General features: G+C 52.3%; 1 protein-coding gene across 5 annotated transcripts in view; it reads left to right on the top strand.

The window, feature by feature from the left end:
* Positions 1 to 13,567, top strand: part of KRT8 (keratin 8) — a 34,696-nt gene that overhangs the window by 16,078 nt on the left and 5,051 nt on the right. Inside the window, exons 2-5 of one of the 5 annotated variants that reach the window (XM_067009350.1) lie at positions 5,868 to 5,931; positions 8,717 to 8,797; positions 9,301 to 9,421; positions 10,006 to 12,149. In XM_067009350.1, coding sequence (XP_066865451.1) covers positions 11,805 to 12,149 — 345 coding nt within the window. In that variant the 5' untranslated portion in view covers positions 5,868 to 5,931; positions 8,717 to 8,797; positions 9,301 to 9,421; positions 10,006 to 11,804. Of the gene's footprint in view, positions 1 to 5,867; positions 5,932 to 8,716; positions 8,798 to 9,300; positions 9,422 to 10,005; positions 12,150 to 13,567 lie in introns of those variants that run through there. The other 4 variants (XM_067009353.1, XM_067009351.1, XM_059082153.2 and 1 more) reach the window with 4 other exon arrangements.

The raw sequence follows: 13,567 nt of genomic DNA, 5'->3' as shown, positions 1-13,567 counted from the left end.
GGAGGTGTACCGCAGGGAGGCGAGACAGGGCTTTGGAGGCAGACAGGGCCCAATTCTACTGTTGGAGCACAAGCTATTCTTAACCTTGATGCTCAGCTTCCTCAGCTCTAAAATGGACATATTGCTTATTTCGTAGTTTCTGTAAGGATTAAAAGCTGTCATGACTGCCTTAAGGAAACTCCTAAATCATTGGGGGTACTTGGACCCATGTCCAACTCTGGGAGACCAGGTGAGAGTCCAGGCTGGGAGACTGGGGGAGAAGCCAGGAGGGAAAGTCTGGGAGGACTTCCTGTAGGAGGTGTTTGGAGTGGAGCCAGGCTGGAGCGACAGAGAGAGAGGAGGAAGGTCTGGTGAAGAAACCAGGTGGAGAAAGAGTTTGTGTAGGAGCTGGCTACCGAGTGAACAGGGTCAGGCCATGTATGGGGAGGCATAGTTGGGGGCAGAGGGTTCATGTGGGGGCCATGGCTCCCATGGCCCCATGGGTCTAGGAGGAGGCCTGGGGAGTTTGACTTCTGCAGCGGGATACTTCTGAACCAGAAGCTCTGGAGCTCTGGTCTGGTAGGGAAATGGCCCTCTCCTCTGCCTCCCATGTTCTGGAGGCTGCTTCTGCTGTTCAAGCTTCTCTTAGCTTCCTGAGATGATCACCTGGGAAACCTGGGGAGGCAAGGAAGGAGAGGGCAGCACTTGTGCGAAGCCTTGGGGAATCCTGGCCTCAGGCTGGAATTCAGTTGGGAATGCAGACGCACACAGTGGGTTGTGTTGCCATGGGAGCTTGCCGAACACTTCCCTGAGGCTAAATTGGCTCCAGCTGGCCCAGACAAAGCCCAGTCCCACCTTCTAGGTCAGTAGCTTTGTTATTAGACCTATAATTGTGACACTGTGCCCTGCTTTGGGGTCATCTTAGCCCTTAGACACTAGGGAATCCCGGAAGAAATTGAAGAAATTGGGTGGTTGGTAGCAGGGCTTTCCTTGACCTGAGCTGCTCTCCCACTCTCCCTTTTACTTCCTTTCTAATAGATACACACACACACACACACACACACACACACACACACACACACACACACACACACGATGGCAGAGGCTGAGTCAATCCTTAGTGAATTCATCATATGTTGGTGCGGTGCCTTCTAAGCACTTTCTAATGCTGTAGATGTGGTAGTTAGCAAGGCAGTTAAGGTCCTTGCTCTCATGGAGCTTTCCTTTAGGTCGGGAGGTGTCCCCTAGGTATGTCTGGATCACTGAGTAGGAGAGGTCATTGAATGTTCAATGAATGCATGTAATATTTATTTTTTGGATTGCTAAATAAAATGAGAAAAATGTTTTGGGGACATTTCTTCTGGGTTATCCACAATGACTCTATATGAAAGCATCACTGGAAACAGCATGCCCAGGCTTTTGGGCTGACCCCAGACTTGAGGTCAAGTCTTGAAGGACTTTTAGTTTCCTTATCTGTAAAATGGGATAATGTTACCTTCCTCCTGGGTTATTTTATGATTATAAATATGTAAGAGATCTGACACTTTGACCTTTAGTGGGGACCCAGCAAATGAAAGCTGCCATCATCATTACCATCACTCATTCCCTACATCACCACCACCACCACCACCACCATCATGGTCGGCAGGGAGAGGAACCCTGGGTTGGGAGATGGGGAAGCAGAGGGCGTGTCAATAGGCAGAGCTCAGTTGACATGGCTGGCTGCCTGGGAATTGGATTTGCAAACTTGTGTTTTGCATAGTGGCAGAGTTTTACATGTTATCGCTTTATTACTATCCCAGAGACTCCTTCTTATAGTCCCAAGTGCCACCTCTCTCTAGTTAGCCTCAGTGCTTCTGAACCAGCGCTCTCTCCCACTTGAGCACCTCCTGTGGGCTGAGTGGACACAGCAGAGGACACAGAGATGCATGAGACATGGCCCCATCCTGCAAGGACTTCAATTCTCACAAGGCAAATGAGTCAAAGAGGGTGTGAACACAAGTTCCATGGGGTGATGATCTCAAAGACAGTGAAGGGATGGGGGAGGCTGCACGGGGGGGTGGTGTGGTGAGAGTCGAGCTAACGTTGATTGAAAACCTACAACTGTCAGGCACTGTTCCCTTACCTGATGTTCAGACCCATCCTCTTAGGTAGTTGCATTTTCAGTTGAGGAAAAGGAACCTCAGAGAGATTAAGTAGAGTGTCCAGTTTCACACAGTTGGGAAGTGTCTCCAAAATTCTTTTGATTGCATTCACTATCCTTTGGCCTTCAGTCACACCTGGCTGCAGAGCCGATGAACATGCATTAACAGGCTTGGTGAGTCCCACCAGTGAGGAGTCCACGGGCCTCAGAGTCCAGTCCTCTTCACAGCTGTGTGGACCTGGGCACTTACCCATCCCTGCCTGGAGAGGTCTTTTTTTTTTTTTTTTTAATTTATTTTAATTTATTTATTTTTGGCTGTGTTGGGTTTTCGTTTCTGTGCGAGGGCTTTCTCTAGTTGTGGCAAGCGGGGTCCACTCGTCATCGCAGTACGCGGGCCTCTCACTGTCACGGTCTCTCTTGTTGCGGAGCACAGGCTCCAGACGCACAGGCTCCAGACGCACAGGCTCAGTAGTTGTGGCTCACGGACCCAGTTGCTCCATGGCATGTGGGATCTTCCCAGACCAGGTCTCGAACCCGTGTCCCCTTCATTGGCAGGCAGACTCCCAACCACTGCGCCACCAGGGAAGCCCCTGGAGAGGTCTTTATAAGCTTGCATGAGCTGAAGTTTGCAGTGCACATACTTGGCCTTAGGATGTGTATCTGGGGCTCCGCCAACCCATCTATTGACCCTCTGCCACAACTTCCCAGATGACAATGCACATTTTGAGCTTTGGGAGTTCCTTACTCACAGTGAGCAGAAGTCTCTCTCTGGGGGCTTCTCCCTGCTGGTGCTGGTCGTATCCCTTGGGCCACAGGGATGAATGTCCCTTCTTTTTTTTTTTTTTTTTTTGCGGTACGCGGGCCTCTCACCGCTGTGGCCTCTCCCGTTGCGGAGCACAGGCTCCGGATGCGCAGGCTCAGCGACCATGGCTCACGGGCCCAGCCGCTCCGCGGCATGTGGGATCCTCCCGGACCGGAGCACGAACCCGTGTCCCCATCATCGGCAGGTGGACCCTCAACCACTGCGCCACCAGGGAAGCCCTGAATGTCCCTTCTTCTTCCTGGAAGTCCCTGCCTCTTCTCCAGGGAACATACTCTCAGTGCCAGCTGAAAATGCAACTACTTAAGAGGTCTGTGGAATGTGGTTCCCATTCATCTACTTACCCCAGACATCTCCTTGCATCAGCTCCCATTTGTCCAGGTCCCTTGTAAGAGTCAGGCAAGAGCCAAACCCTGTTCTCCAAGAATGGCATGATCAGAGGGGAGGAATGGGCTCTCCCATGCTTGGATCTGCTGCCGAGGACCACAGAGGGTTTCACGGTGGCCTTGTCATGCTGTTGCTGGCGTGAAGGTGTTCGTGTGCATGTGTGTGTGATGAACAAAGGTAAGGTGATGGGTGTAAACTGTGTGTTCAGGGGAGGGTCTACACATTCCCTCTGTGGCATGTACTCTGGGCCAGCGCCCTGCCAGGCAGAGGCTGGCACAAGAGATGGGAACAATACTCAGACACTAGAGGATGCTGTCCTGTCTGCAAAAAGCTATGGTCTGACGTCACTGAGATGAATGTGATGGCAGGGGAAGGTCCAGCAGCTCATGGCAAGTGTGTGCAGCAAAGTGGCTGGACAGAAGGTGCTAGGGTTCAGAAGGGAGCTATGGGAAGTGCCTATGTTGGACTCAGCCATGCAATCAACTGCCGTATCCTGTAGATTCTTTCTTCTTACCCTCTTCTCTCCACATGGCTCCTGGCACCCCACAAGCCTTCTCACTTGTGTGCTGCAATAGCCGCCTTTCTAGTCTCCTGCCAGTTTTTGCCACTACCATCTAACCTACACATCGCAACCCCCTGAATCTTCTTAAAGCACCGCTTTAACCATGTCCCCTCCTGCCCCACACCTTCCTTGGCCCCCGTGACCACCTTCCTGTTCCGTAGGAATCTTGTTCTCATCCAATAACTTATTGCATTTCCATATCTTTCTTTTCTAAGCTCAATTCCATCAAGCCGAAGCTCATTTATTTTTATATTTTTGATACTTTAATTAATTAATTAATTAATTAATTTTTGGCTTCGTTGGGTCTTCATTGCTGCGCGCGGGCTTTCTCTAGCTGTGGTGAGCGGGGGCTGCTCTTCATTGCAGTGCACAGGCTTCTCATTTTGGTGGCTTCTCTTGTTGTGGAGCACAGGCTCTAGGGTGTGGGCTTCAGTAGTTGTGGCACGCGGGCTCAGTAGTTGTGGCACGCGGGCTCAGTAGTTGTGGCTGGTGGGCTCTAGAGCGCAGGCTCAGCAGTGGTGGCGCATGGGCTTAGTTGCTCTGCGGTATGTGGGATCTTCCCAGACCTGGGCTCGAACCCGTGTCCCCTGCACTGGCAGGTGGATTCTTAACCACTGCGCCACCAGGGCTTCTCTCCAAGGTAGGCTGGGCCTTAGCTGTTTGCATCCCATTCCTTCCTGTTTCTCCTTCAGCTCTTCACTTCACCAGAACAGGATGGTCTCCCCAAACCAGAGCTTCCCCGCCAGGGTGCCTGGTCGCACCATTTGTGCCGAGAGTGGGCTATACTTGTGTGATACATTGGGCCCACCAGCCCTCTGAGTGCCAGAGGGAAGCCTTGGGTGGCCAGAGCCTCTGGCCTGACCACAACTAGTCCCAAGCAGACCGTTTAATTTACTCCAGCTTGCTATATACAAATGATCATTTCCTGTGAGTCACAACCCTTGACCGTGGAGAAGGTTGGGAATGGCCTAAGCAGTGGCTGTTTCCTGGGGTGAGGTGGAATGAGATCCAGATACCCAGAGAACTCTCAGAGGACCACGCCTTGCCTATGACTTTTCACGACCCCTCCAATGTTGTGCAACTTTCTCTTCTGTACTAGATGTGGAAGGGTCACTGCTCCTGTGTATCAGGAGAGCAAGAAAGGGCCCTTCCTCTTCACCCAGGGCTGGGATGGGTGCCTGGGCTACTGTGTGAGAGTGGGCCCTACCCTGGGACCCTGGCAAGTACAGGGTATCAGGGCATTCAAAGGTCCTTTTTTTTTTTTTTTTAAATTGAAATATGGTTGATTTACAGTGTTGTGTTAGTTTCAGGTGTACAGCAAAGTGATTCAGTTATACATATATATATATGTATATTCTTTTCCAGATTCTTTTCCCTTATAGGTTAATACAAGTTATTGAATACAGTTCCCTATGCTATACAGTAGGTCCTTGTTGTTTATTTATTTTATATACAGTAGTATCTGTTAATTCCAAACTCATAATTTATCCCTCCCCAAAGGTTCTTGTCCAACCACACTAGTTATGGTTTAAAAAAATATATTTGTTTAAATTAATTAAATTAATTAATTAGGTTGTGCTGGGTCTTAGTTGCGACAGGCGTGCTTCTTAGTTGTGGCTCGTGGGCTCCTTAGTTGTGGCATGCAAACTCTTAGTCGTGGCATGCAAACTCTTAGTTGCGGCATGTGGGATCTAGTTCCCTAACCAGGGATCGTACCTGGGCCCCCTGCATTGGGACTGTGGAGTCTTAACAACTGCGCCACCAGGGAAATCCCTAGTTATGGGTTTTTAAGGGGGTGCTGGGTGGATGTTTTTTAGACCACAAAGAGCTCCCCTTTTCAAGCAGGCCCCTAGATTTCTCTGAGGCTGGGGGGTGTGGGCTGAAAAATGGACAATCAGAAGTCCATCCCAGATGACCGACTTCAGGCAATGTGGCGGTAAGGGAGCTCACTTCAGTTTGCTTCTCCACCTCACCAGTCTTCCTGCCTCCTTGGAGGACCCTTGGACTCAATGCTGACACTCTGCTCCTCTTCCCATCAAGGTATGGCCCCCATCTCTCAAGCCCTGCCCCTGATAGTGCCAGTTTGCTGATCTGAGGACAGTCTCTGGGCTGCTAAATGCCCACACCACTCTTCTTGCTTCTCATCATTATACAGGAAGTGTGATATAGTGGTTAGGGCCTTGGAGAAAGAGCCACACTGCTGTGTGAGTCTGGGTATGTTTCTTAACCTCTCTGTGGCTCATCAGGTAAAAATGGTATTATAGCACTTACTTTAGAGGGTTCTTTTTTTTTTTTTTTTTTTTTATGCGGTACACAGGCCTCTCACTGCTGTGGCCTCTCCCGTTGCGGAGCACAGGCTCCGGATGCGCAAGCCCAGCAGCCATGGCTCACGGACCCAGCCGCTCCGCGGCATATGGGATCTTCCCAGACCGGGGCACGAACCCATGTCCCCTGCATCGGCAGGCGGACTCTCAACCACTGCGCCACCAGGGAAGCCCTAGAGGGTTCTTATATAGTGTAAATGAATTAATACTTGGAAAACATTTTTGTACCATATTATTACCCTATTAGAATAAGTGGCATTACGTGTCTGTCTGTCTCTCCCTGCACACAGTGAAGACCACTGGGGACCCAATTCCCTCAGAGCCTTCCCAGCATGTGCCCAATGTATAGCCAGCCACCAATATACTGAATTAATGACTAAGGACTCCTAATATTCACCTTTCAACAGAAGCCTTCAGGCCACACCTTGCTTTGGTCGTAGGAGGCTCCTCCCTGTACTGAACTGGTGTGAAAGGAACAAAAACTATCTCACCACACTTTTTAGGCTAGTTCCTGATAAGTAAATGAGTGGACAAGTGAATGAATGAGTGAACAAAAACAGGAGGGAATAAAGGCCTGGAGTCCCTGCCCCTGACTCCCCACCTTGGTCCTCAAGTTGCTGGGCAGGAAATTCAGAACAAAAGACCTGTGGACAACAGCTCCATTGCCCAGCAGCCCAGGCCAGGGGTAATTCTCAGTGCTGGAGGGGGTGGTGGTGTGTGTGTGTTTTGGGGGCTGTAGCTCCTGCGCTCCTGTCTGGTTACCTGACACACCTTTAGGAAAGCTTTCTTGCAGTGGAGTTGTGTAGCGGGGCTGGGCTGTGTGAATACTTCCTTAGGGTCCCGTCCTCCTGGGGAGCCTTCTTCAGTGACTCCCTGCTTTCCCATTTCCCATCGCTCAGGTCTCTCGCATGCTGTCCTCACCTCCATGAGTGGGACCCATTCGGGTCCTCTCTCCATCTCTATGTCTCTGGCCACCCCAGTCGAGTGTCAGGCTCTGGGGACTGGCCACTCTCTATTTTACTCCCTGAGGCGCAGGTGTATCATCCTTTCTGAGCAGGGACCCTGCAGTGCACTGGACTGGGCTCTGACGTATTCTTCCAGGGGTAAGAGAAGAGTATTCCTGGAGGTCTTGATGTGAGAGCAGAGCCAAAGCCAGGTGCTCAACCCTGGCTGCACCAAGGAAGCTTTATAAAACATGCAGGTGCAGGCTGGGTGACTTTGGTGTGCATGCTCCAGACAGAGAATCAGAATTAAGGGGAAGGACCCTAACGGCTGAGCTAGGCTTGACTGTCCATCCAACGGATGGCCTCTTCTGGTTTGGTATCTGTGGAAACAAGGGTGTGAGGATTGGAAGGTGAGTGGGAGACCTCATTGTCTCCAGGCTGTCAGGCTTGTCTCCTTTCCTCCCTAAGAAGGTTTACCTCATGGGGAAGGTTCTCCCCATGCTTGTTCTAATAATTTCTTCTATCAAAATCAAAATTTCGGTTCGGAGAACATTCATGGATGCCTAATCAAAGCGTAAAGCTCTGTGATGGTAGAATATGGATCAAGGCTCTCAGAGTGGGGAGGATTGGGATGTTCTAGTCCAAACCCTTACCTGATTTAGGAATCCTCCTACAATGAACCCAGTGGACAGCTGGTTAGCACACCTTGGGCTCGAGACTTCTAGGGACAGGAGCTTGCTTCCTCTCTAGGCAGTCCATTCCCATTTGGGCTGGCTTTAATCATCAGAGCTGTGTTTATCACGAAGACAAATAGTTACCATTTACTGAGCATTGACTATGAACAATTTTGGCCTTGAGGCACATGGCACAAAAATCAACAATCAAATCAACTTTATTATATTCATGATGTGGCTTACTGATGGGTGTTCCCGCCATCTGTGGCTTCCCACTTAAATGAATTGTTCTTGCTGCCTTGGTGCTAAATTCAGATATTTCCATGCCAACAATAAGATTTTAAATTGCTCATCTTTTAAAGTGATTTCAGTGCTTTGGAGATGCTGCCCTGGTTACTAACCTAGAGGCAGGGAATCTACCTTCAGCATCTAAACAAAATCTTTCCCTTCTATCCCCTGACCCGTCTGCTGGCCCACGAAGTCCGTACTTTATATATGTGGCTAATTTATGCTTTTGTGGATTTTCTTTTTTGTGACAGCTTTATTGAGCTATAATTCACATAACGATCACCATAATTAATTTTAGAACATTTTCATCCCTCCAAAAAGAAACCCCATACTTTTACCAATTACCTCCATTCGCCCCAGCCTGGAGGTGGTTTGGCAACCGCAGATATGCTTTCTGTCTCTACAGATTTGCCTATTCTGGACGTTTCATATAAATAGAATCATGTAATATGTGATCTTGCGTTGTACCATGTATTGGTGATTCATTCCTTTTTACTGAGAATGATATACCATCATATGGATATGTTGCATTTTGTTTCTCCATTCATCAGTTGGCGGACATTCGTGTTGTTTCCATTTTGGCTGCTGTGAATAGAGCTGCTGTGAATGTGGCGTCTTTGTGTCACCATTCCTGATCACCGAGAAGAACGTGTTCAGACCATCTTTTCCGATGATTGTGAGTGATGCAGTGATAAGAGCTATCCTGATCACCCATCTCTGCCCTCAGCCTTGACACAACTGCTCAGGGCTTCAGGGCCTCCTCGGTGTCATCCTGTGCCATCACCATCGGGGTGGAGGGGGCACGCGTCTCCTCTTTCCCTCTTCTGATCTCCAGGAAAGGCAGTTTGGAGCAGAATCGTCTGGGTTGGGCAGTCACCAAAAACACGTTCCCTTTCATTGGGTAGGCAGCAGTGTGCAGACCACAGTGGCCAGAGACAGTCTTACAAGGAGTTGTCCGCACGGGCTACCTTAATCCGGTTTTCTGTTCCCTCACCACTAGGCCCTCATCCTGGGGCCTCCCCCTATTGCCTCCACCCTGGAATCCCAGGCAGAGGCCACGGGAGAGGGCAGCTTTGGTCTCTTCTCTTGCACCTAGGCTGGGCTTGGGGCATGGGGGAGGGGTTGGCTGGGGTCTTTGGGAGACAGGGAGCTGACGAGCATTGTTCTGGGCTGCCCCAGCAAAAAGGGACTCACCCTGGGTGAGATCTGGGCCGCCCTACAGCCTGAAAACCACAGGGTCCCTTGTAGCCGGCTTTGTCCTCACCTTAAACAAAAGGCACTCCTGGAACCAGAGAACCAGGTGAGTTCGGGTGGAGGGGCTGAGATTTCAGGGAGGGCTTTGGGCTGCAGTTCTGTGTTCAGGACTTCAGGTGAGGTCTCTCCCCTCCAAGTCTGCCCAGGTGTACTCTGTTGGGGAGGAGAAATGGGGAGCTGGTCGTCCTCCCTCCCCAGGGCTGCCATACCTGTCTGACCAGCCCCTCCCTCTCTCCTTCCGCCTTCTCTGTGCCTGGTTTGGCACTGGGCCCATACCCCTCCCTTTGGTCTCAGGGAGGTGAAGTCTCTGCCCTGCACGGTGTGGGAGTTTGTTGGGGAAGGGGTAGCTTGCATTCAAATCACTGCTTGGAAAATTAAGCATTGTTTAAAGGGGCTGAGAGAGGGCCTGGTACAAACAGGTACTGCCTGGTTCCATGTGGCAGGAGGCCAGGGCTGGGGAGGGTGGGGAGGAGAAAAGAGGGGAGGGGAGAAAGGGATGTGGTCAATGTGTCCCCTCTAAGAGTCTTTGGCTTTCCAGAAGGGACTTCAAAGTGTGTCCTTTTGTGTGTGATCTGGTGTGTGTGATCCGAGGGGAGCTTATCTGTGTATCTGTCTTTTTTTCTTTTGTAGTACACGGGCCTCTCACTGTTGCGGCCTCTCCCGTTGCGGAGCACAGGCTCTGGACGCGCAGGCTCAGCGGCCATGGCTCACGGGCCCAGCTGCTCCGCGGCATGTGGGATTTTCCCAGACCGGGTCACGGACCCGTGTCCCCTGCATCAGCAGGCGGATTCTCAACCACTGCGCCACCAGGGAAGCCCTGTGTGTCTGTCTTTTTGGATTTGTCTGTCTTCCAAGGAGGGGGCTTCTGGTCTCGCTGTCCCTCTGTAGGGGTCTCTATGTCTGTCTTCTGGAACCCGGGGTGTCTTTACTGGAGAAGGATAGGGAATCATTTGCACATTTGCCCCCTCGTGATAGGTGGTCAGGGTAGCAGTCACCCTCTCCCCTGGGTTGGGGGTTGGGGGCTGTGGGCCATCTGTCCCTCTATCTCCAGGGGATCTGTCGGTCTCTAGTTAACAGCCATCCAGTCCCCACTTCATGCCCTGCAGGATCTTTCAGAGAATCTAGCCTCAGCCATTAGAGAATCTCGAAGCTAGAATCTCTGCCTCAGGGACCCAAACCTCTTGTTTTCCACCTACAGCCTGCCCCACCCAGGCCTGGGGTGCCTTACTCAGCTCCCCATTCTCCAGCCTTCTGCAGGTGCATGCTGTGCCCCAACCCACTCTCCTGACTCATTCTCATAATGGTTTTGTGGAGACAGGTGCAGGGACTCTTCCCCTTCTCCTCTGGCCATCTGGCGGCATGGGCAGAGAAAGAGAAGGAGGGCCCAGGTGGGTGCAGGTTGACTCACCATCGGTGCCCCCCACTCCACAGTCCTGCCTCCTTTCCTGTGATTCACCCACTGGGAGCTATGGGAATGACTCCCCCAAGCAGCAAGGAGAGCGATGAGATGAAGTCCCCGACGATGTAGCTGCCTGCTCTCCTGAGCTCTCCAGCCTGCCCTTTTGCTCTTGTTCATCCTTCTCTGTGCCTTTCAGCCTGGTCCGGGGAATCCTGTGATCTTGGGAAGAGAGAAAGACACGGGATTGTGTCCAGGAAAAGTGCTGTGTTGGACCTCACTTTAACTTGCACGTACAGCCCCAGAGGGATGACAGCCTGTGTGTGTGTGTGTGTGTGTGTGTGTGTTCACTCATTCATTCCACAAATGTTTACCCAGCCCCTCTCGGCATTGCACCGAGCGCTGAGGGCACAGCAGTAACTGAGGAGAGACTAGGCAAATGGTTGACCTCGGGTTCAAGGATTCGGAACCCAGCCCTGTCCTCCAAACTGGGCAGAACATCGTAATCACTCGAAGTGGAGAGAAGAACACGAAGGACACGGGGTGGTGTCTCTGGGGTGTCAGCTGCTCAGAGGAGACCCAAATGCCACAGACCCCTTTCCTGCTCTGCTCCCCAGTCTGTGCATTTACTTCCCACAGGAGGGAAGGAGATAAGACCCAGGATTCAGGGTTGCAGTGGCTGGGCCACCCCGCAAGGCTCTGTTAGGGAGCAGGTAGAGGCTGGCAGCCCTTGCACGTCTCACATTCACCGAATTACCCTTTCCTGGGCTCTGCGGTGGTGCAGGGGTGGGCTCCGGGGCGGGAGCAGCTCTCTGCTGCCCCCACCTGAGTCCGGCCTGTAGGTGGCAGGTGTCAGGTTAGGCCCTGCCCCCTCAGGGCCTAGCCACTCAGCAGCAAGGCCGATCCCCTCCTCCTGGGCTGGGCTCTTTTTAATAAAAGGCCATCCGGGAGCTGTACCCCATCTAGGAGCAGCTTCGCAACTCCTCGAGTCTCTGTGTGCTTCGGCCTCTTCGCCTCCTCTCCAGCCTCCACCATGTCTATCAGGGTGACCCAGAAGTCCTACAAGGTGTCCACCTCCGGCCCCCGGTCCTTCAGCAGCCGCTCGTACACCAGTGGGCCGGGCGCCCGCATCAGCTCCTCGGCCTTCTCCCGGGTGGGCAGCAGCAGCAGCTTCCGGGGAGGCCTGGGCAGCAGCATGAGTCTGGCTGCAGGTTACAGTGGGGCCCCGGGTCTGGGGGGCATCACAGCTGTCACGGTGAACCAGAGCCTGCTGAGCCCCCTCAAGCTGGAGGTGGACCCCGACATCCAGGCCGTGCGCACCCAGGAGAAGGAGCAGATCAAGACCCTGAACAACAAGTTCGCCTCCTTCATCGACAAGGTGAGGGCTCCCCATGCGTAGCCGGCGGTGCCTGGGGCCGGACCAGGATCCCAGCCCTTTCTCGTGGTCACCCCACCCGCGGTGGGCACATCTCCAGCCCCTTCCTGGCGTCCTGCTGGGCCCCACCCACTCTGGCAGCACTCTCGCTTCCGACGGATGTCTCGGCGCCCTCCCCCCGCCCCATGCACTTTGGTTTGGGCTGGGGAAGGGATAGAGAGGGGGTCCGGGCGGCTTCTGACTCTAAATCTTGGGGCTCCCTCCCTCACTTGCCCATCTCACCCCAACTCGAGGTCTGATCGTCTGTAAAGCTTTCAGCTCTGGAAAAGTCCCAGCTGTTCACCTGGCGGGTGGGAGGGCAGTTCCTCCCTCAGGTTCACCCTTCTCCCTAGCATGGCCCCAAAGGCTTCTCAACAGTGCTCCTGTGCTTTAAATTTTTTTTTTTTTTTTAAATAGGAGATTGATGGGATTCTGGGAGAAGGAAGCGGCTGTCTTGATTCAAACAGGCAAATATTGATCCAGGCCTTCGGCGTACCGGGGCCCGAGTGTTGGGGGCATCAAGATGAGTCATAACTTGGCCAGGGCCCCGGGAGCCGGCCGTGTGGGCGGCGCCGGGCGGGGCCGAGATCCGCCCCCACCGAGGGCTGAGGGGCCGAGGCCCGCGGTACTGGGGACCCGCTCCTCTGCCTGGGGGCGTGTATCGGGGTCGGGTGGACGCCAGGGCTTGGCTTCAGGAAAGCCCATCCAGGATTCAAAGTCTGCGGGCGTGCGACACCCGACCTGTGTTTCCTGTCCTGTTAAACCCCACGATTTACGGCTTTAGATAAGGCGTCTGTCTGCCAACTCCCCTCTCCCCGCCGGGCCCTTGTACCCGCTCACTCTTCCCTACTACCCCGGCTCCGCCCCAACGAACTGGCTCCGCTTTCCCAGGGAATGCGCCAGGCCCGGGGTAGCCAAGCACAGGCCGAAGGTTCCCACTGCTCTTCCCTTTCCTTTGATGGACTACCTTGCTAGATCTGATTCCCTCATCTACAAAATGGGCACGCAAATCCCTAAGGCAAAGAGGTTTTGCCTGTTCAAGCATATAATGTATGTAAGAGTTTGGCAGCGTTTGGCCTACATTCAACAGTCTAATAAGGCTAAATGTTATTATCACTTATTTTTTATAATTTTGGGGCAGAATCATCTGGGGAAGAAAGGGATTTACAGAGAGGGATTTGCTGGATCTGGACCAGACCCTTAAGATAACCTTCTAAGTCCTCCCAATTTAAAAGAAGTCCAACTTTGGGTTGATTTTTTTTTTAAAAAAAAAAGTCCTTCCTCTTCGTGGAACAAGTTTATTATTATTCTTTCTTTTTACAAATTTCCCTTCCAACGTGCCTTAATTTCATCCTAAAATCTGGATTCCTTGAGCCCCAAGG

This window comes from Kogia breviceps, chromosome 12 (assembly GCF_026419965.1).
Source record: "Kogia breviceps isolate mKogBre1 chromosome 12, mKogBre1 haplotype 1, whole genome shotgun sequence".
NCBI lineage: Eukaryota > Metazoa > Chordata > Mammalia > Artiodactyla > Physeteridae > Kogia > Kogia breviceps.
The sequence above is the reverse complement of the archived record's forward strand: the minus strand, read 5'-3'. Positions and strand labels throughout refer to the sequence as shown.